General features: G+C 39.9%; 1 protein-coding gene across 50 annotated transcripts in view; it reads right to left on the reverse strand.

Moving 5' to 3' along the window:
* The window catches only part of EMSY (EMSY transcriptional repressor, BRCA2 interacting), a 98,237-nt gene extending 76,873 nt beyond the window's left edge, over window positions 1–21,364 (reverse strand). For 13 of the 50 annotated variants that reach the window (XM_070624054.1, XM_070624049.1, XM_070624064.1 and 10 more), the window contains exons 1-8: window positions 20,969–21,285; window positions 19,143–19,251; window positions 13,229–13,328; window positions 11,503–11,577; window positions 10,140–10,181; window positions 6,492–6,667; window positions 4,721–4,873; window positions 2,491–2,750 (exon numbers count right to left, since the gene is read on the reverse strand). In XM_070624054.1, the coding sequence (XP_070480155.1) occupies window positions 2,491–2,750; window positions 4,721–4,873; window positions 6,492–6,667; window positions 10,140–10,181; window positions 11,503–11,577; window positions 13,229–13,328; window positions 19,143–19,212 (876 nt within the window). In that variant the 5' untranslated portion in view covers window positions 19,213–19,251; window positions 20,969–21,285. Of the gene's footprint in view, window positions 1–2,490; window positions 2,751–4,720; window positions 4,874–6,491; window positions 6,668–10,139; window positions 10,182–11,502; window positions 11,578–13,228; window positions 13,329–19,142; window positions 19,252–20,968 lie in introns of all 50 variants that reach the window. The other 37 variants (XM_070624078.1, XM_070624071.1, XM_070624068.1 and 34 more) reach the window with 9 other exon arrangements.
* Window positions 21,365–22,619: the final 1,255 nt, after the last annotated feature.

Raw genomic sequence — 22,619 nt, forward strand, 5'->3', positions numbered from 1 at the left:
TCAAAGGTGGGAAAGACGCTGCACTGAACCCCAGAATGTACCTCTAATCCTTCCCCAAATCCCTCTAAAACAGTATGAAGGATATTTTAAAAGGGAGAGAGGCACATAAACCCCTAAGGTCAAAATGGGAAGGAGACAACAGCTGTAAAATTTTGGAAACTGGAAAACAGACAGACAACTAGTAACCGATCAAGCATACCCAAGAGAGTGGAAACCTAAGATGGCAAACAGAAGAACAAAAAACAAGACAACTTGTATCAGAGAATCCCAGACTCAGGAACTGAGAGCACCAGATATTTTGAAGTGGGAGTAAAAGTGGGACTAGAGAGAGAAAAATTAACTGAAAGTTTGTTTAAGCAGCATTTATATCCCTAGCTATCCTCCCCCATCCCAAAGTAAGACTAGGAATTTATTCTGAGGGAGAGACTGAACCCAAGTGAATCTGATGATATCAGACTGAGGCAGGTGGGTGCAGTGCTAAAAATAGAGGGGTTAAGTAAAGTTTATATACTGAATGATGAGACTATCCAGCTCTCTCCCTCCATTTACTCCCAAAATACTGGCAGACAGGCTTACTACTCTAGGCAAGAGACTGGAAGATTCTTTTCTGAGGAAACCTGACCAATCCATGAAAAAGCCCTAATGAAAGTGATAACTGGTGGAGGTAGAGGGGTAGGGGGTGTTTTTCAACAAAACAGCCCAGTTAAGTCAACCTACAATGAAAGCCACCAGCCAACATGTCCCACTCTACACACAGAGCTTTCTGTCAGCTTTTTAGTGCCCACTTTCATATATAAACAGACAGCCAGCATTTAAGAAAACTCTGAAATGAAAGACAGAGATCAAAACAAATAGATAAAAGGAACTTACAGGTAAGAGAGAAACCATGAAAGAAGAAAACATCAAAAAAGTTATCATGAATATGATCAGATAAGAGAATATAGTGATTTTACGAAGAGCAGGACACTATTTTTTTTTTTAAAGGAACTTTCAGAGAACAAGAGCTACTAGAAATTTAAAGTATGGTAGCAAAAATGAAAAGTACCACAGACTTAATAAAGTACAAAGTAAAAGGATAAAGAAAATAACACGTAGAGAACATTTCCTATGTGCTAGGCTCCATTCTAACAGTTTTATGTTCATGATTTCATTTTTTACACCTGAAACCTTATAAAACAGATACACTGCTCTCCTATTCTACAAGTGAGGACACTCAGGTCTAGAGTTCAGCCTTCCCAGCCACACAGCCAGCAAGTGGCAAAAACTGGGATTTCAATTCAGGAAGTCTAGTTCCAAAATCCAAACTGTTAACCACCATACAATAGTAGAAAGAAAAAGCACCAACGGAAAATGGGAATCAGAAAAGGTAAGAAAATTAAGGTAGTTCAACGTCCTGAAAAATAGGTGATCCAAAAAGAGAGAACAGAGAAAAATCAGATAAATATTTCAAGAAACTTCCCAAAATCAAAAGACATGAGTATCTAGAATGAAAAGGGCCACTGATTATGCAACCCAATGGATAAAATAAAGACCCATACCAAGGAAAATTTCAGAATTCTGAAAGTTACTAAAAGTTTTCAAAGAGAAAAAGAGGATCTGAAATTAGAATGGTATTGGGCTTCTCAAAAGTAATACTGGAAGCCAACAGCCAATGGAGCAATACCTTCAAAATTCTCAGGGAAAATGACCTCCAACCTAGAATACTTTAGCTAAACCATCAAGAAAGTGGCAGGGTGCAATAAAGAAATTTTTAGTCCACCATTCAAGGTCTCAAAAAATTTACTTTCCATCCACCTATACACCAAGAAGCTACTGGAGGATATGTTCCACCAAATGAGTAAATCAAGAAAGACCAAGATCATGATGGTGAAGGGAGATTCCCAGAAATACAGGTGTGCAACAAGCCTAGGGCATAATCAGCATCCAGATTAGTGTGGGAAGTTAGAGGGTTCTGATAACATAAAATTGACAGAACACTGATGATTTGAACATACTGAGTGAAGAGTTTAGGAATGAATTAATGATAGCATACAAAGAATTTTAAAAAAGACAACAATAATTATTCACTTAATCATATCCTTCCTTTCTTCTATGAAACACCTGACTCTGACAACTTTGTTACTCTGGCAAAGTAAAAACTGAGTTCCTAAAGATAAAGTTATCCAAATATAGGTTAAAAAAATCTTTTATATTTTCATTTTTTTCCAAATCACATCACAATAATAAAACAGACCAAAAGCCTTAAAGTTGGGAGATCTGCTATCTGTGTTATATTGGGCAAGGCATTTGGCATCTCTGAGCCTCATCAACAAGAAGTAAAATAATAATACCTATCCCAAAGCTTATGTGCAGATTTAAGAGATGTGAACATTCCCAGCATAATGCCAAGCACATAGTAAGCACTCAGTGCATGTTTGTTAAATCTGAATCATAATGACTAAAAAAGATGGAACTAGCAATTGGCAGACAGAGACTCCCTCCACCACATACCTTCTGTGTTGTTGTGTTTGTCGTCTGTGTTGATGGTTTGGTGAAGGTTATTTTCACAGGAGACATGTGGGGTGGTAAGGAGTTGGCAATGCTCTGCATGATGTTGCTCATCTTGGGACTGCCACTCACAGGCACAGTGATGGTCTTTGAGACCGGAACAACAGCCTTTGGAACCTCCTTCAGGACAACAGGGGAGGAGCTAGATGAGTTTGTTCGCCTTCGCTTTCTGGGTTTTTCATCTTCATCCGAACAGCTAACACCTGAAAGGCAATGACAATATTGCTATATTTATAGCAATCTGACCTTGGACTTTATACTTTATTTTAAAATCTTTACGTCATCAGTCATCTTCGACCTCCTTTTGCCTCAAGCCCAATCAGAGAGTAAGTCCTATCAATCTTCCCTCAGAGAAGTTGTCTCTGAATACCTTCCCTTCTTTCTTTAACCTGACAGCCATGTCAGGCCTTCTTATCCTCAATCTGTATTTTAGCAACAACCTCCTAAAAGGTGTCCACACTTTCAACTGCTCCACTTCTATTCTACCCTCCAGCCTACTACCAGTTATAAAATCTCACGGGGACTCATGCCAATGCCATGCCTCAAATCCTCAAATGCAGGGAGTTTTTATCTCCCTACAAAATGAGGCACAAAGTCATTACCACATCATTCACAGCCCTTTATCTTTCCAAGAACACAATACCCTGCTCCACCCAACCCTGTGCACCCCTATAATCCTGGCACACTGAACTACTCAACATTCCCCAAAGCCACCTTAGCACATTCTATCCATCTAGAGTCTCTACATACTATCTTTCTTTGGGGAATACCACCTACCATCAGTGACCTCTTCACCATTCTGCAATTACCATCCTGCAAGCCATCTCCTCAGTGAATCTTTCTCTTACTCCTCTAAGTGAAGCTAATCCATGCCTCCTCTGAGCTTATAGAGTGCTTTAGACATTCCCTTCTGTCATCACTTACCCCATGGCAATGTGGCTGTTGGCCTGCACATCTCCCACTATTAAGGGGCTCCCAGAGGGTAATGACTAAGTCTTAATGGTTTATTTCCCTGGTATAGTTAGTGCCTTGCACATATGAAGTTAGGTGAATGAATAATTATATCCCAAACTAATGTTGTCTGTGTGACTTCCGAGAATAAAGCAATAAACTTCCTGTTACTTCAAACTACAGATTATGTAAAATGGTTTCTTCACGTTTGGGATTCACCTTCAATGTTTTAAAAAAGGATAAAAAAATAGACCGCTATAGTTATTTTAAAAGACCACCTCGGCTAAATCTATAGAAATCAGGTATAAACTATTAAGTCCCAGATTCTTAGTTGTCTCTTTATGCACTAAAGCCTCAACTGTTTTTGTAGACTTTTAAAAAAAATCAAATGAGAAACATAAAACCTTGCAATATACAAAGGAAATCTCTACAGAGCAGACATTAAAAAAGTATACAACATGACTCATAGAATTGGTAATAAAATATAACTCCTTACACCTTCAACTTTTAGACACTAATTTAAACAAGGCTGACAATGACCTAAAATCATTCCTGCCTAAAACAGCAAACTCTACATCTAAAAGTTACAAAGAAATTAAACTTATAACTATATTGAGAAAAATGAAAATCCAATATTAATGATCTCCAGTTGATATGAAAGACAAAACAATACTGACATAACAGACATTAAAAACAAAAAATGAACTGGACATTAAACTGCTTCACAGGGTAGAATCAAGGGGTTAAAAACTGCAAATAAACTTCAAAAAATTACAGTCAACTAGAATACAAAACATGGACTCTCTAGAATGCTTCACTGAATCAACAGTTGGATGACATATAAATAATTTTTAAAAACACCACAAAGATTATAACTATAGGAGTTAACACTGAATAAATCACATAAGCACATTCCTTTAGTTTCTATTCACATTTTTATTCCATGACAATCAAAACAAGTGAATACTTGAAGGATAGTACTGTTGAAGGCAGATTTTCCACAAAGAACAAGAAAGAAGCAATTTCTCAACCCCCAGAAGTGATTAAAAAGCAATATAAACCTAGTCACATGTAAAGAAAGGAATTCTTTAGAAATTTCAAAAACTAACCACTGTTAATAGCCAGTGGACTGATGATTTAATCCAGGAAGGCAGATCTAATCAGAGCCTATGCTGCAGCATTTAGCCAAGATGGCCCTGATAACACTGAGAATATCACTTACTTTTGACATAAACAGTACTTCCACTTGGCAAGACAACTACATTGGAGGCAGGACTGGCAGGTCTTGGAGACTTAACCGTTGCTATGCTGCCACTTGGAACAGGGGTAGAGGTTGGGGTTGACGTGGTACTTGTGTAGGAATAGCAAACCACTACTGAAGGAACGATAAAAAAGTCTGCTGTTAACTTTCACCAAAACTGTCCACGCATACAGAAAAATTATTTTTTTACTGCAGGCCAATTTTAACATTTTCATACGATCAGAAGTTAGAGGCCAGTACTTAGGTATTAGGTCCACAGGTTAAAAGGTATTAATAACCTTTCCTGATAATCATCACTTAACTGGATTTTCCCCTAAGTATTTAACAGCTGTCTATAGGTGACATTGCCAATGGAGAAGAGAGTAGTTACAAAGAAATCAAATACTGGGAAAAATGAAAATCATTTTTCATTCATGGCAGGAGTTGGACAAGAGGTAAATTACTTGTATTCCCTTTTAATACTAAAAGCAATATCAATAAGGGAGTGATGGATAATTTTTCCCTAACCATAGCAATTTCCAACTTAGCTACTGGGAGGAACCAAGGCAAGGTTCCTTTATTATAAACCAACTCACTAGTCACTTGCCATCCAAGTAGTGTAAGAATAATTCAACAAAAGTAATGACAACATCATATTTCAATTTCTTGAATAACAACAACAACAAGCAAGAATAGCTCATAGGCACCATTTACTGAGTACCATACATTATGCTAAATCCTTCCCATATATTATCACTAATTCTGACAACACCACAACCTCATTTTAAAGATGAGGAACCCAAGGCTCAGGGAAACTAAAGACTTGCTGGAAGTCACAGCTAGGAAATGGCAAACTAGGATTCAAACATAGATTTGACCATTGGAAATCTTTCCACTCTACCAGAGAGCTGGTGGATAGAAAATGTAAAAGTGGAATTTCGAAAAGGATACCCTTCCTACGACAAAGAAAACAGGAACCCTATGGAGGCCAAGTTTGCACACTGATAACTGTCTTTCTCTAAATACAGCTTCCTCCAGCCTAAAACAGAGCCTGGCATGCGTGAAAACAGTGTCTCACTCTGCTCCACAGCCCACTGCTAGTCAAGAAAAGGCAATTCCCCAAAGTAACCTTACAATTGCATTATTTTCAGGTTTCATGCAACACCAAACTAAGCTATTAGAGTTAATTCAAATATGCACTCTCAAATTTAATGTTACTCTTGGTGACCTCAGGAGAACTCGGGGATTTTTAAAACATGTGTCAATTACTAGATTAAATAACAATAAGAAAGCCTTCTCCATCTGCCAGGTAATCCCTAATGGATTCAGCACATTGACTGGAACAGAGAAGCAGCATATACCACTGATTCCAGAAGACAAAAACAGAACTTTATTTTCTAAAGTATCAGTTCAGCACCTTTGTCCAGCAGCTAAATGAGTTCTATCATCTTACTTATTTTCCATGTCACCCATTAAGGCCTTTTATCCACTTTTAACAAGATACACTGATATCAAAACTTCATTCCAAGAAGGCTTTTTGCAATTTTCTGATTAACATAATTCACATTTTGAACAAAAGAGAGGTTTAATTTTGGCTGAGACTAAAGCCTTGGCAGTTTCTAGTTTCATAATAAGACTTGCTCACTATGTTTTGCAACCTTTAAACACTGGGATAAAAACAGATGAAAAATAAGACAACTTTTCTTGAAGAATCTGAGAAAAGTCATCTCTACACAAATATTTTTCTACTCACCTTCCTTGCTTCCTGTTTCTGCAGGCACTGGAAGAGATGCATTGTGCTGGATAGCTGCATTGGCAACAGCGTTAGCTGTTACAGTGAAGGCAGTTTGGGGAACCAGCCGGGGCATCAGTGGTACCAATCGACGACCTTCAATGGACCATTCTGAAGAGCTATTAGGTCCAGACATACTAAACAAAAAAGAAAACGCTGCTACAAGGGTTCTCAATCACTAAAAATGAATCAAATATATTTTCTCAAACAAACAGAACTCTTTAAATTACAAAAAGTACCCTGAGTGAATAGGAAAGGCTTTATTTTAAGCAAGCAAGATCAAAACTATGAATAATAATCAGAATTCAAGGAATTTAACACACACATATTTTATTCTATAATCTGAATCTTTTAACAAACATAACTGAAACTGTGAAAAATTTTCCCATGCCTTCTAAATAAATATTGACATTATTTTCATTAGTTTAAATCCAGCATTGCTAATGAAAACTAGTATTTCTACTAACTTTTAGAACTTAATTTTGTAATTAAACTAAAAAGGTAAAAAGTATTCATAATTTAAAAAATCAGATTTTCCTTAATAATTAAGGATGGAATTCACGAAACCTTCACGAAATTATCTAACTGCCTGCATGGCCAGAGGTTCTAAGGCTTTCAAACAAGGGAAACTGAGGCAGTAAACGAGGGAGACCAGGTACTGAGGGATGGAAGAGGGATGCACATATCACTGCATGTGTCACTGCCGACGTGTTATAGTATTACCCTTCCTACTGAAACAGACTAGATCTGAGGACACGGGAAGAAAACTGCTGCCACTTTAATTTTATTGTTTTTCCCACTCATCGCTCTAAGAAGTATTCCAGGCTACTGAACTCTACCCCTACACAGATACTGTTCTCAGTTTCTCTACTCTAAACTTCTTGAGCAAATTTTATCCCAGGAATCCAAATAGAGGTTAAAATATGAAAAGACAGGTGCGTCACTTCTTTTGACTTGGCTCCACAAAAAGTAGTTGTCACCTCTCCTGACTAATGATTGGTGTCGAAGTTTAAAATTCACTCAGAATCCATGAAACAAACTCTTCACTAAGAAATATTCACTGCACCTTTTTAAAAACCAAAGATCCTACAACCCTACCTAGAGTGTAAGACTCTGTCCACTGATTCTTCAGATTTAGATAGAGTACACAAAAGCCCTTGTTAGTGGAGAGTGGAATAATGATAATGATGATGATGATGGTAATGATAGTTAACATCAATTAAGCACTTACTATGTCAGGCATTGTTCTAAACATTTTTCACGTATTAACTCATATACTTTTCTCAACAATCCTATGAAATTGGTATTATCATCTCCATTTTATAGATGGGGAAACTGAGTAACTGAGAAGTTAAATAACTTGCGTAAGGTCACAGAGCTACTAAATGTCTCTTTCCAACAAGCATACATCATGCTACTGAAATTATTCACCACATCATAAGTAGAAAGTAGAAAATTTTTCAAATGTGTTTTATGTCTAACTTTTGCCTTTGATTTATACTAATTAGGTACTGCTATCTAATTACTACCAAATTCTACTGAATGGAATAAATAAATTACTTTACAACTTGAGAAGGATTTACATTCAGTTCAGAAAGGAGTTTCTAGGAGTCGATGAATCCAGTTGGGTTACTGTGGGAAATCTGAAAATTCCCTCCTGGTTTAACACAGTCCTAAGACAAGGGAAAGAGGAGTTCCTAAGACCCCAATAATCCTCACAAACTTTTTATCACTTAATTTCCAAGTTGATGCTAGTTCTGAAACAGAAAACAGTACAAACAAGAAATAGAGACAGGAAAGGGCTTTAGCTAGTTGTCAAAGGAAAAAATTCTAAAAGCTATTCAGCATTTTCTTGGCTTATTCCTATTTTGCTATCATTTCACTAGAATATCACTAATAAATTTGCTTGGTGAGAGTTTACCACACAAACTGATGTCTACACTTACCTGGTGCATTGTTTAAATGGTGGCAGAAATTATGGAAGATTAATAATTTGAAACACATGAATATATGCTATGGAAAAGACAATTTGCAGTGCAAAAGACACAACTGCAACTTTCAGAAAGATCTATAAATCTTCCAAATTTCTACTCATGCAAACATGCTCAAGCTTTTTTAAGTGAGTGAAAAATTAAACATCATGTTAGAATTAGACTGAAAAATTCCTATTTGCTTAGTAATGAAGGTATAAATATGCATTAGTTGCACAAATCATCTAAACTAAATTTTACCGATTTTTGTAAACATCTTACTCCACGGCTTCCCTGGGATACCCAAGTTTCAATGTAAGAAGGCCTCTCTATTTATACTAAGTATGGCAAGAGAGGGTGGAAACCCTCCTCCAGCCCCTTTTCTGAGAAATCTGACCTAACACTAATGAAACTATCTTGGCTCTCACATCCTTTGCTGTGCAGGGCACCAGCATGAAATCCTCATCCTCACACAGAAACTCACACAGTATCCTATCAGTGATTGGCTGATGGGGAAGGGGTTAAGAGAACTGTAATTCCAGATAGCCACTTTCTTTGAACTCAGAGACAACGGTGGCAAGAATTGCCCAATTAAAAAATCTGAAGCCCCTTGACATTCCAGGCTTTAATAGCGTAATATTCTAACATATTTCAAAACTGAATTAGAGTATCAAAAATAATAAAGAGTCTGGTGCCAAATAATAAGTATTATGCTTCAAGCCACAAGCAAGGCTTTTCTTTGATCCCAGACACTCTACTCCTTTTGTTTCCACCTCCTTTGTGCTCAGTCTCCTCGGCTTTCTGTTCACCTTTCAACCGCATTCCTTCTGGCCCAAGCTGCTGTTTTGAGTGGGGGAGGGAAGGGAGAGGAAGAAGGGAATGCAGTCAGTTCAGATGCATTCCTCCTTGGCTCGAGCTGCTTTTTTTGAGGATCAGAGTGTGAAGCCCTCCTATAGATAATCTTTGGAACTAGGTTCTGTTGCAACTTCTGAGGGAAAGAGGGCCAAGGAGATGGGGAGAAGGAGGGGTCTATTCCTTCCTCTCCATTCCCCACTCACTGACCCTTGGGCTCAACAAGTAAATTCGACATCTGGTCAAACTAAAACCACAATATAAAATATTAAAACAGGAGTAAGGAAAGACCTAAGAAGCTTACAATTTTACACTGCAGTAAACTCTTTTCAAAAAATTAAATTTGTGTAGTAAAGAAATCAGAAAGGAGAGTAAAAAAGAGGAAACACAGGCAGATAAAAGCCAACTCTCAATTATCCATGCTAATAGAGAGAGGAGGGAAAGGGAGAGGTCAAACAGATTAAAGCAAGCCACATATTATCCAAAAATACTTTGGCAAATACTTGTAAATTCTTCCACCAAACCTTTTCCAGGACAACTAACAAGCAGTAAAATGACTAATTAAAATTTTCACCTCCTCTCCCTTCCCACCCTCTGACTAGAGGTACTCCCAAGCAGCAAAATAGCTAAAGGGTGGGCAGTATTAGGAGGGGGAGGAGGGGAAGAGAAGGAAAAGCAAGGGGCACAGTTAATTTGTAAACAGACTATGTGCCCCTGAATAATTGAGAGCTTCAATTTTGAAATAAATACAAGAAAAGCCTGAAATAATAATAACCTATTTGCATACCTGTAACTTGGTCTTTCACCCAAATATAAGGATAAATTCATTCTTTAAAGGGGAAAAAAGGAAAAGGAGACTAAATAAATGTTATCCTTTAAGTATGAAACTGATGCATCAACTTAAAACTAATTGCCCCACAATATTGTTCCAATGCTTTTAAGGTACTGATTTTGTCTCTAAGTGCCTCTGAATGCAAGCTATTGTTTACTACTTTATTATTTAGCACATAAGTTTCCTATTACCAGTTCTCAAATTAGAATCTAGCCTCAGTTATTACTTTTAGAGCATCCCAATTCAAAAGTTTAGAGCAAATTAAAGAAGGAACACATTAATATTTGAATGTTTCAACTGTGCTGGCCTGCCAACTAAATACTTGATGTCTCTAATGGAAAATTTCCAAATTTCTACAGTGCATACGAATCTACCACTGAAAAATCTCAAAATTCAAATAGCTAAACTTTCAACCTATGCAGTTAAAAAGGTAGCACCTCATTTTACAAGTTAAGTAAAATGAGGCACAGTGAAGCACCACATGAAGCTAACGGATCTTCTGAGTCAGTTCAAATACTGCCAACTGGTTTAAATGCACTATTTATCACAATACGGAAACACACTCAATTTTTTCCTTTAGTTTTATTTCACACTAAAACATAAAAACAAAAAACAAATGAATTATACTATAACATATCTTATTTTATGAAATGTTCCTATCATCTTGCATTAACATTTAAAGGATTTCTGTTCCTTCTATTTTTTAGGAGGGACTATCTCCACACATACTCTATTAATGCCCTCCACTCCATCTGTCAAATAGTTATCATGATCTGAAAACAATTTGATAATCTTTCACAATTTTATCCTGTTGGCTTTTAAAAGTAAATTAAGATATACTGTATTCACATTTCTTAAAAGCATAACATATTTTACAACCTTTTTTCGGAATCTCAAAATACATGAAATATTAGAGTCAGTTATCAAAAAATTTATAATGCCTATTTATAAAGCAACGTACACATCAAATACCATTACAAAGAACCTCTAAGGGCCCGTCAAATTTGGGGAGCACACTACTGTTATTAAACTTTGATTCACAAGTAAGTGAATCATCTGCTTAAGTGTGTCGGCCCTTAATCATACGGAGATTACACTGTAACGGGATTTGACCTGAGTACTTAAAGCTTGCCTAACCAAATGCAAAAACAATCAACTGAATAAACAGTTAACACCACTATGGTCAGGATCCCTGAGTATAGAGATATTACTATTAAGATAAAAACTCAGGAATCTGCTACACAATAGGAAGACTATTTCAAAAACTATGTTACACTACGTCATAAAAAAATCAGGGGTGGTATGACTAATGGCTTACTTATGTGCAATTGTTGTTAACCGTTCATCGTTTACTGCTCTCCGAACTTCAGCACGGTGGCGTTCTGTTGAGATGCTATGAAAAAAAATAGCCATTATAGAACTCTGCCAAGCAGGCAGCTCTTTTCTATACTTTTATTCATGTAAGTCAACATTTTGCTTGGTGGAGAGGGGACAAGATTGATTTGTGAAAAGAAATAGACAGGGGCCTAATATATCTTCAAATGCTTTAATTAAAGTCATTAAAAAGGATTCATACTGATTCTGTGTCACTGCAGAGAGAACTTGTTGCAAATTAGAAATCACAGGAAGACAAATTCAGCTTAATACCAAGTCATTACTTCCAAAACTCAGAAATGTCAGACCACGCTCAAGATTAGTAGAGGTTCCTCTTATCTAAATATGCAAACAGCCAGTGAATGACCCATAATCATGGTTACTGAGAGGAGGATTTTGACACTCAGAAGAAAGTCTTCTAAGGTTCTTTCTAAAGCTTAAGAGTCTATAATCTTAGGTTCAGTGAATATAATGAAGAAATGAAAGTGGCAAAATAATTAGTTTTCTGTGGGTATATGCTATGAAACCTGACACCAGGATATTACTCAACACTTCAGCTGTTAGGTTACCACTATGGTTAAAATGTGCTTATATTGATCCTGATTAAATACATGTAAAGTGAATACTAAACAACTGAAAAAGGCTACACCTGTTCCATTCATAAATATTCAATAAAATGAATACCACTCTTCAAATTGCAATCTTTACTGCTTAAGCTAAATCTACACCATGGACTAAACTATTCAAGGGGCTTGAAAGCAGAATTTATCAGGAAATACAAACAACAAACAAAAAACATAAACTGTTAAATTTAAAGGACAGTAAGACTAAGGATTTGGCTTAATAACATCTCTATATTAATGTTGATTAAATACAGGAAAGGCCTCTTCTCTATTTTCACTTAAAAAAGGAAGAGGACAAAATGGTTTTAAATGTAGAAAGGAGGGGCCAGCCCCACCGCCTAGCGTTAAGTTAGGCGCCCTCCACTTCAGTGGCAGGGGTTCAGTTCCCCGGTGCAGACCTACACCACTCCTCAGTGGCCATGCTGTTGCAGCAACCTACATACAAAATAGAGGAAGACTGGCAGAGATGTCAGCTCAGGATGAATCTTCTTCAGAAAAAAAAATATATATATAGAAAGAAAACTTCAGTTAGAACATATTTTGAGAAAGTTCAAGATGTTAGAATGGATCAAGGCAAAGTATCAAAAAACCTTTCACTAGAATTTATAATGGATTCAATGCCTCTAATGGGAAGCTGAAGGCATAAACTATGCTTAAGGCTATTGCTATACAGTCATCACCCATTTCTATCAATTAAGACAACAATTACCTAGTATCTCCTTCTTTTCCCCAACAAATGCCACTGCGCCACTCTAGATCCTCATATTCAGTTGCTGCCAGCTCTTCTCTCCTTCACCCATGTCAAAAATATCTCCCTTTCCCAGGTAGCTCAAGCCTAAAATAATCTGCCTTAAACCATTTCCAATTATATTATAGAATAAATGGTAAATTACATAATTTTCTGTAAAAAAGCACACAACTGGGATGAGATCTCTAAGCACCAACAACTTGAACACCTCTATTCTTCAACTTGAGAATGAACAGTAATAAAACCCCTCAAAAGGAAATTTCTAGAGTCACATCTCACAAACTTTTATGATAATTTACCTAAGAACTTTTGAGAGTTCTCCAAGAAGATCTTTCTTTTCCTTGGTGAGATCCCCCTGTGCCCGAAGTGCACTGATAACTCCAGCATATGCCTCCAATTCTAGAAGAAGAAAATTATTTTATCAGGATAGGCCTTCAATATTTTAATACTATGGCTACATATAGTGAAATTTCAGGGCAGGAAATCTAAAAATAAATTAAAAATCAAAATGCAAATATTTTTTTAATTCCTCTCAAAAATTTTATCTAATAACATCGATTAAAATGTGAGTTTTATAATTGTATATCATTTTCTTTCATACTGCCCCACAGAAGTCATATATGTTAAACTTTTAGAAAAATCTAACAGTAAATATTTTGTCTCACACATTATCACTGAAGAACATTTAACTCAGATGCTACCAACTACTGGGAACAGGCTCCAAGTGATATAATAAGGCTGATAAGTGTAGTTTTTAGCACTATTGAAAGGTACCTTCACTGCCCAATCCTTGCAATAATTCCTTAGGCCTGCCTAAGAATTCAAACTATATTCCACCTCCCTCCTGGGTAGCTGAGAGTACTATGAGTACTGTGCAACTGAAAAACTACTGAAGAGTCAAATGACCAGACTCTGCTCTAGCACTGTGACTCACTAGTTGTGTGACCTTGGGCAAGTCCTTTCTCATCTCTGAGCCTCAGTTTCTCTATGTAGAAGAGGTTTTGAAGGTACCTTCCAGATCTAAGATCTTCTGCATCTATAAAAACCACCATCACAATGACTAAGGCAGATTAGGGAACATGAAATGCTCTTAAGAGCAACAAGGACACAATACTAAACCCTAATGCCAGACAGTTTCATTCCACTGTCTTTCCACAGCAACAATCATTATGAAATGAAGTTGTCAGTCTCTAGTACTGGTCAAAATGTAAAACAAAAAAGTCCCTCAATGGTTCTCAGTGAACCATGCCTGCCTCCCAGCGTACTCCTTTTGTACTACCTTTGTATAGTCTGCTCCGGCACCGACTCTGGGCTTGGCACATGACTTGCTTTGGCCGATGGAACGTCAGCATACATGATGCAAAAAGCAGCTCACTAAGCACTTGCACACAGGGCCTTGCTCTCTTAGAACCTTGAAATCACCAAGCCATGAAAAAGCCCAGGATGAAAGGCCACAGAGAGAGCCCTAGCCATCTCAGCTAAACCCAGTCAACCGGCTAAATACCACCACCTGAGAGAGCTCAGGCAAGACAAGCAACCTACAGAATCATGAGAAATAAGAAGACAGTTATTGTTTTAAACCATTAACACTATAAGACAGGTATATCTGAGTAAAATAAAATGATGGGAAATAAGTATCCAGACTACAGTTATTTTCTTACTCAACTGAAGTTACTACCAGTATTTGCTATTTGCCAATGCCTGACACACAAGAGACACTCAATGTTCGCTGAATAATGAAGGCATGGATACTTGCATACTGGGTACTACACCAATAATAAATTAGTAGACTCATTCAGTTCATATTATTCACAGTTCTGACAAACAAAAAGAAGCTTTATATAGAAGAGTGAGCTGACTATATTAAACAGAAATGTCGGGGGGCTGGCCCCATGGCCGAGTGGTTAAGTTCGCGCGCTCCGCGGCAGGCAGCCCAGTGTTTCCTTGGTTCGAATCCTGGGCACAGACATGGCACTGCTCATCAAACCACGCTGAGGCAGCATCCCACATGCCACAACTAGATGGACCCACAACGAAGAACATACAACTATGTACCAGGAGGCTTTGGGGAGAAAAAGGAAAAAATAAAATTTAAAAAAAAAGAAAACAGAAATGTCTGCTCCAACAGAATTATCCTATACATTGTGGCCAGCCCGGTGACGCTGCAGTTAAGTTCACACGTTCTGCTTCAGTGGCCCTGGGTTGGCCAGTTTGGATCCGAGGCACAGACCTATGTACCACTTGTCAAGCCATGCTGTGGCAGACACAAACAAAACAGAGGAAGATGGGCACAGACGTTAGCTCAGGGCCAATCTTCCTCAGCAAAAAAGAGGAGGATTGACAGCAGATGTTAGTTCAGGGCTAATCTTCCTCAAAAAAACAAAAACAACAAAAAAAGAATTATCCTGCATGCTCAATCTGTGCTGGATACCATATAGCTGTTTCACGGGGTCTCTCTGGAAGGACAAAGCCCTGCTGCTCTGGAGTAGTGAAGGAAATACTTCATTCCAGGAAACACATACTTCAGTTTTTATCACAACCCAAACCAGAGTTCAGAAAGGCACTGGGGATAACCAACTAAGAAACTGCTATATTCTAAATGTTTATGCCCCATTTATGGAGTATTTTATTCAATAAATCAGTATTGAGTCCTGTTATTTATACCAAATAGTATGGTAAATCCTGCCCTCAAGGAGTTAACTCTAGAATAAAGCTACCATGAAACACGTCATCAGACAAGCATGATACAGTTTACAATGCAATGGTAAAAGTACAGACGAGAAACATATCATCTAGTCTGGAAGCATAAGCTTTAATCAGAAAGACAACTGTGCTCTAGGCAGGCAGGGGGGGAATTACAAATGTGCAAAAGAACAGAGAGAGCAAAAGAGCAGACAATGGTTCACACAGACACCCAACTTCCAGTAACAGTTAGTGACTATTTTGAGAATTTTACATTAAAGAAGTAGAAATACATCTGTACTTGGATAGTCACTAATTCAAACCAAACTACTAATTGAACATTACTACTATAAGGTACCATGGAGAATATTTACAGGAAACAAAACAAAGCCTTTATCCTCAAGGTGATTAAAATCCAGCAAGGGATGCATGTAAAGGAATAAAGAAGGATAAAAATGGAAGAGAAGTTTGGGGCCTGCTAAGATAAGGCCTCTACTTCCAGTCCAAAAATATTTTTATTTGGGGGCCGGCCCCATGGCTGAGTAGCTAAGTTCATACATCCCGCTTCAGCAGCCCAGGGTTTTGCGGGTTCGAATCCTGGGCGTGAACCTGGCACCACTCGTCAGGCCATGCTGAGGCAGCGTCCCACTTAGCAGAGCCAGAAGGACCTACAACTGGAATATACAACTATGTATTGGGGGGGCTTCAGGGAGAAAAATAAAATACAATAAAAAATAAATTCTTGTAAAAATAAAAATTTTTATTTGATAGGACTCTGTAATTGATTTAATGTGGGAGGAATGGCATAAGGACAGGAATCAGGTTCTGCAGTTTGCAAGATGCTGAGGAGAATGGCAATACCACAAAAAGAAATGAAGAGGTCAGAGAGAGGAAGCACTTCGAGAAAAAAGAAAAAGAAGTTCACTTTTGGTCTGTGGAATTTATAGTGATCAAGACACAATTTCTTAAAAAGTGAAATTAAATAACGAAATGTGACAAAGATTTTCAACATCTGAAGTCTCATTCCAAGTCTAACTAAAAAATCACGCATAAAAGTAAAAGGTGGCAACCTCACACAAAACTGGACTCAGAACACAGTTATCACGGGTACACAATCCAAGGCACTTCCTCCCCTTCTCAAGAAATTCACTTACTGTAAAGAACCTTTACTAGCTTCCCAACCTCCTTCACGTTTTGATGGGTATCTTCAGATCCTGACAAATATCCAACTTACTTGAAATTCTGGTATTATTTTTGGTGCCACTCTATTGTAGTGTTAACGCTAATGACACATAAGTATAATGAAATAATAAACACATGTAAACACTACAGGAAACCAAAGATTTGCCAAAGCATTTTTTAAAGCCTTCAACTCATTCCATTTAAACAAATCAACCACTCAATTATACTACAGTCCACAAAGCCATGTTAAGAGTTACAGCTCAGGAATGGTCATTAAAAAATAGGGCAGGGGAGAGGCCGGATAGAAGGAAGGAAGTATTTACCTCTCACTGGTATGTTCAGTACATATAAAGAAATTCTCTATCCAAGTTTCTCTATACTTAAGTAAAATCTAAATGTTTAGCATCTTACGTTAAAATGATTTATAACTATTTTTAAAAGGACAAAATTAATTCTTAAAATATTTAAGCTAATTCTTTAATACAGTACCTTCTCTAAACTTTGGACCTAGAGCTAGAGTTTCAAGGCAATTCAAAGGTTTCATTGTCATGATAATAAGCCAACGGGTGGGGAGGAAGTCCTTCTGCAAATCACTACCAAGGCTACCTCCTAAAGTGAAGGGTCATTGAAGATGACATTACCCTGTAGGAAGGCTGCTTTCTTTTGTAGAGAAGCAGCTCTCCAGCAGCATTACCCATACTGCTCTGACTAAAATTAAGGATAAATTTAGACTTAAAGGTTACCATTTTTATATTTAAACATAATCTCTTGATTCCAGGCCCCCAAAGCCCGGAAACCTTAATCTAATCTACTGTAATTGTGATCTATTCCTCCTCTACAATTGCTTCAGCTAGGAAATAAATATGAGTCCAACTTTATAATTAGAGGTAGCAAGTTACAGCAATTGCACATAAGTGTGTTGAAAACCATCTTTGAATTATACTAAGAGATTACACACACAGTTAAAGGAAACAAAAAGGTAAAAGAATGACTGACTATAAAAAAGCTCTGTAGATGTGTTAAAATATAATGCTAAGAAGTAGTTTAAAATAGAGAAATCCTCATAGTGGCCTAAAGGGAAATAAAAAGGGTAAAGATTATCAGCAGGCAGGGCCAGAGCAGCTATGATTCTGAGTGACAGATAGGAATTGCCAAGAAAGATTTCCTTTGAAGATTCACTTGCAAATAAATTAATGTCTGAAAGCAACTGCTTTAAAACACTATACACTCAGATGTCAGGCAGGCCCTTTTTATATACAGTTAATCCAAATAACAAACTTACGAGGCAGATATCATTATCTTTCTTTCACAAAAGTGTCAACAGATTTAGGGAGATTAAATAACTCATCCTTGATCATGCAGGCCATTAGTAAAATGATCAAGACACCAGGTCTGTCTGAACTCAAGGCCCACACTTTCCCCCTCAAAATCACAGATATGAATAATATATAAATAATTCATATCCACTGCCAAAACATTTAATGTTCTTTCGAATTATTTTTTCATTTACGGAGCGGCTACTATGCACCGGCCTGAGACTGCACTGGTAAATAAGGCAGTATTCTCAATCAAGGGTCCTCCTTTGAACCACAGAATTCAGAAAATGATCTGAATAACTCTTTTTCTCAATTTTCCCAAGGATACTACATAAGTAATACCACGCTAGATGCATAAGAAGTTAGTTCATTACATACAGTGGATTAACATCCACTGTAGCCTTAGCATTAGGGCTTAATTCTCTCGCTAAATGCTAGTTGAGAAAGCCTGTTCTAAAAGAAAAGAAGCACTAAATAATTCATCAGAAGCATAAAGAGTGTTTTATTACTGACAGTAAAATACAATTTGGGAAAGTCAGCATAGCTTACATTAATTTAGAATTCAGAAATACTATGTCATTCACACATACATTAATGCAGGTTAAAAGTATGCTAAAGTGAGACTGGAATCATATTCCCTGGGTTGAAACCCCAACTCCATGACTTACTATTGGCATTACCTTGGGTTCTAAGCTTCAGTTTTGTCATCTATAAAATGGCAACAAAAAAAGCAAAATACCTACCTTTTTGATTTGAGGATTAAATGGGATGTTGAATGTAAAGGACTCACAAGAGTCCAGTACCCCTCAAGAACTCCTAGTTGCTAATATTATGATGATGATGATGATTTACGCACGTACTTTGTACAAAGCACTATGCTAGGCACTGAGAAAATAACAATAAGACAGGGAGTATACCTCTAAAGAATTTCTGACACAGCATGACATATGACATCCATGCAAAGAGCCGTGACCCAAACACAAAGGGAAAAGTATCAGAGAGAGGCATAACACATCAAAAATGAAAATCATACCCAATTTTCGAAGAATCCTTTTGCACTCATCCCTGCTGAGATCCAAAAGGGTTGGCCACACAACAGGCATTCCTGCTTCCTTTTGGTAGCCCCAAAGAGCTTGTCTTCCCTACCAAAACAAAAAACAAAAAATCAAATAACCAAAGTACCTTCAAAAAGCCACTCACCTGGAGACCCATACACACTCAGAAGTGCAATCCATCAGAATATCTCAGAATCCTATTTCACCACCACACTTTCCAACTTCTCCCAAAGAACTAAATAACCACCTGGGAGCTGACTATTCCAGCCTGTGACAGCAGAAAGAGCACAGGCTTTAGAGCCAGACACGTCTAGATTCTAGCTCCAGCTTTCAACTTAGTGGCTGTGTGACGCTGGGTAAATCAGCCTATCTGAGCCTATTTTACACTCTTGTATAACAGATGTAATTTCACCCAGTTTGCTATGAGGATTAGAGAACAGTGTATGTGAAGTTCTTATAGTGGCTGGCACGCTGTTTATTAAATAGGCGCTACTACCTGTGTAACCTTGGGCAAGTTACTTGACTTCTGTCGGCTTTCTCACTTAACGAGTTACACGAGATAAAATGTGTAAAGCTCCCAGCACGTTATGTGGGTTCATGGAACTTAATAAAGAACTTTCTCCTCCAGTCTCAGCAATGAAAGGTGAATTTACATCCTGCAGGCCTTCAAACCGTTCGCCAAAAGTTTAGATGTCAGGAATTTCCCTCGTCCTGGGAATTCCCTGGTCTAGAAGATAAAAGGACAACCGCCAGTAAAGCGCTGGGCGCTTGCACAATGCCTGCTTAGCACTCAGTAGATCTTGTAAATATTTGTTAAATGGACAAATGAACGATTGCCAAGAGTGAAATGAATGAATGAATGAGTGAATGAATGAATGAGCAAGCTCGCTGTCTAGTCTGGGAGTCAGGCCCCGAACCGTAGTAACTGCTGCACCCCGTTCCAGGCGCTGGGGCTGCTACCTCCAACTCCACGCCAGGAGATAAGCCCCCTCCCCCTCCTTCCCATAGTCCTCTCAGCTCCGAACAAACCCAGAGCGAGGAGAACTGGACTGCGCGCCCCAGCCGGCAGGATGACATAAAGAAAAGGGGTGGGGGGGAGGAGGAAGGGGCCGAGCCAGAGGAATCCGCTCCCTCCACCAGCCAGGCCCCGCCTCCCGACAGGAGCTCGGAGGCGGCCGGCGACCGCCCGAATCCAGCACCACGTCACGGCATCCCGACGCGTCCCCGCCGGCGGACCCCAGCGCGGGGCCGCCCTGCACCGGGAACCCGGGCGGCCCCGGCCCGAGCCCGCTCCGGGAAGCCGGCTCTCGCATAATCCTTCCCCAACTCAGGTGTCAGGCAGGCAAGCCCGCCCCGCCCCCGCCCCAAACACGCACTCGCTCGCAGCACCACAACAAGAGCAGCCCGCCCACCCTGCTCACCCGCGCCGCTCGGCGCCCGCCCCGATGTCAAGCCCCCCGCCCGAGCCCTTCGGGACCGGCAGCCGGTGTCAGGGGCCCCGGCCGGCATCAGCGCCTCGCTCCCTCCTCGGCGCAGGGGACAACGGAGAGAGAGGAGGCGCGCGGACAGCCAGGCAGACGACCGAGGCCCACCGGGAGGCCCCAGAGCTGGACCCCCGGGAGCCCGGTCCCAGGCCTGCCAGAGTCCCCCCCTCAGCCCACCTCGGGGAGCCCCACGATCCCGTTAGGAGACAACGGAGGATGGGGCTGGGCGCCCCAAGCCGGGTCCGAATGCTTGGCCCTGCGTTCCTCCAGCCTGGCTAACCTGCCAGCTCTTCCCAGTACCCTGTCTGAGAGTCACCCACCTGCCCGGCCTTTCGGGGCTCATCTAAAAGGCTCCTCCGCCAAGACTAGGGGACACCAGGAATTGGGTTTGTTTGCGGTGCCTCAGAAGGGGCAAGATGGCGACAGGTATCAGGGCGCAGGCGCAGCCGCGCGCTGGCAGTCGGGAGGTGTAGTTCGCCTTTCCCGCCTTTCGCAGAGCGGACGCCAGAAGGCCTCCATGCTCCCTGCTCCTCTTGTCCTCCGCGTTTTGAAAGGGAAGGAGAGACATGGCGGGGGCGGTGCTGGGAGTTGTGGTCCGAACCCAAACTCCCTCCTCTTTCGCTCTCAGTATGCTGTCGCACGCGCAAGGAAGGCTGGGATTGTAGTTTCCTTCGCTTGTCCTCCTCACCCTCCTCCCGGGCTTCGCGCGCCTCTCCTCCGGCTGCCGTATTCCAGCCAATCGGCTGCGCTCTCTGCTACGTGTGGCGTCACACGTCGCGGTCAAAATGGCGTCGGTCGGTGGAGGGGAGTCTTTCCTGCGACCTTTACTCTAGGCGAGGTTAGGGACAGTAGGAAAGTACCTTCGTCCCTGAAGCGCCGTTGAGAATTAGGACCGAATTCCTCGGTCATGGGAGCAGTTATCGGCGGCCTCCGGTCCCCCGGGACGCAACTCAAGGAGAGATGGTCCGCGCTACGAGAACGACAGTGGACGTCGCGGTTGCCCGTAGCCGATCCCGTAGCTGCAGGTAGAGAAGGTGGACCCGGGCGTCCTCGGCTTCGGGTTCCGCCACGAGTGGAGCTGGAAGGATAGTGCCGCCTCCTGCTTTATCTGTCAAAGGCAAGAAGAAGGGATTTATTTGAGGCCCCGCGACGTGGTAGGTTCACCCTGCAGCCTTTGTTCCTATTTAATCGCAGAACAATTGTGTGAAGAAGACGTTGTTGCCCCTATTAACAGATGAGAAAAGGGGCCCGGTCTATAGTTAGTCGCGGCCATAAAATCGAAGCCAGTGTCTGGTCTTGCTGAAGATTCAATCACGTTTTGTGGTTGCCCTCCCTCTTGAATTTTGTACTTTGGGAAACGTCGGATCTGATAAAATGCTCACGTCAAAAGGGGTTTTTCACATGGATAAAAAACAGATTAGTGGTTGGCAGCGGGGGAGGGTGAAAGGGGTAAAGGGGCACATATGTATGGTGAGATAAACACTAGACTATTGGTGGTGAGCAGGATGCGGTAGCTACAGGAACTGATATAGACTAGTATACGTCTGAAATTACACAATGTTATAAACCAGTTTGACCTCAATAAAAGTTTTTTTAAAGGGGGTTTTCAGTATGCTTTCTAATGTTAACACAGTTTTCTTGCAAAATGGGGTTAATCCTACCCTGTGGGGATATTGTGATACACAACATAAAAAAGTTATTTGTAAACTGTCGACGACTATACAAATGCGTGAGACTGTTCATGTTCTTGAATGGAGGTATAAATTAGAAAGAGAAAATAAATAACAGCATTTAAGTTTCCTACTGTAATTCCCCATTAGCTAAAAATACTCTCTGAGGTCCAGGAACGTGGTTGTTGTTGAAACCCAAGCCTTCAGAAAGTCATGAAGTGAGACAGATAACCTCCAGGCTCTCCCTTCACGCCACCCGTGATCTTCCAATGCATTCTTTTCCGTCTTTCCCCCTAAATTG

The sequence above is a fragment of the Equus przewalskii genome, chromosome 6, assembly GCF_037783145.1.
Source record: "Equus przewalskii isolate Varuska chromosome 6, EquPr2, whole genome shotgun sequence".
Lineage (NCBI taxonomy): Eukaryota > Metazoa > Chordata > Mammalia > Perissodactyla > Equidae > Equus > Equus przewalskii.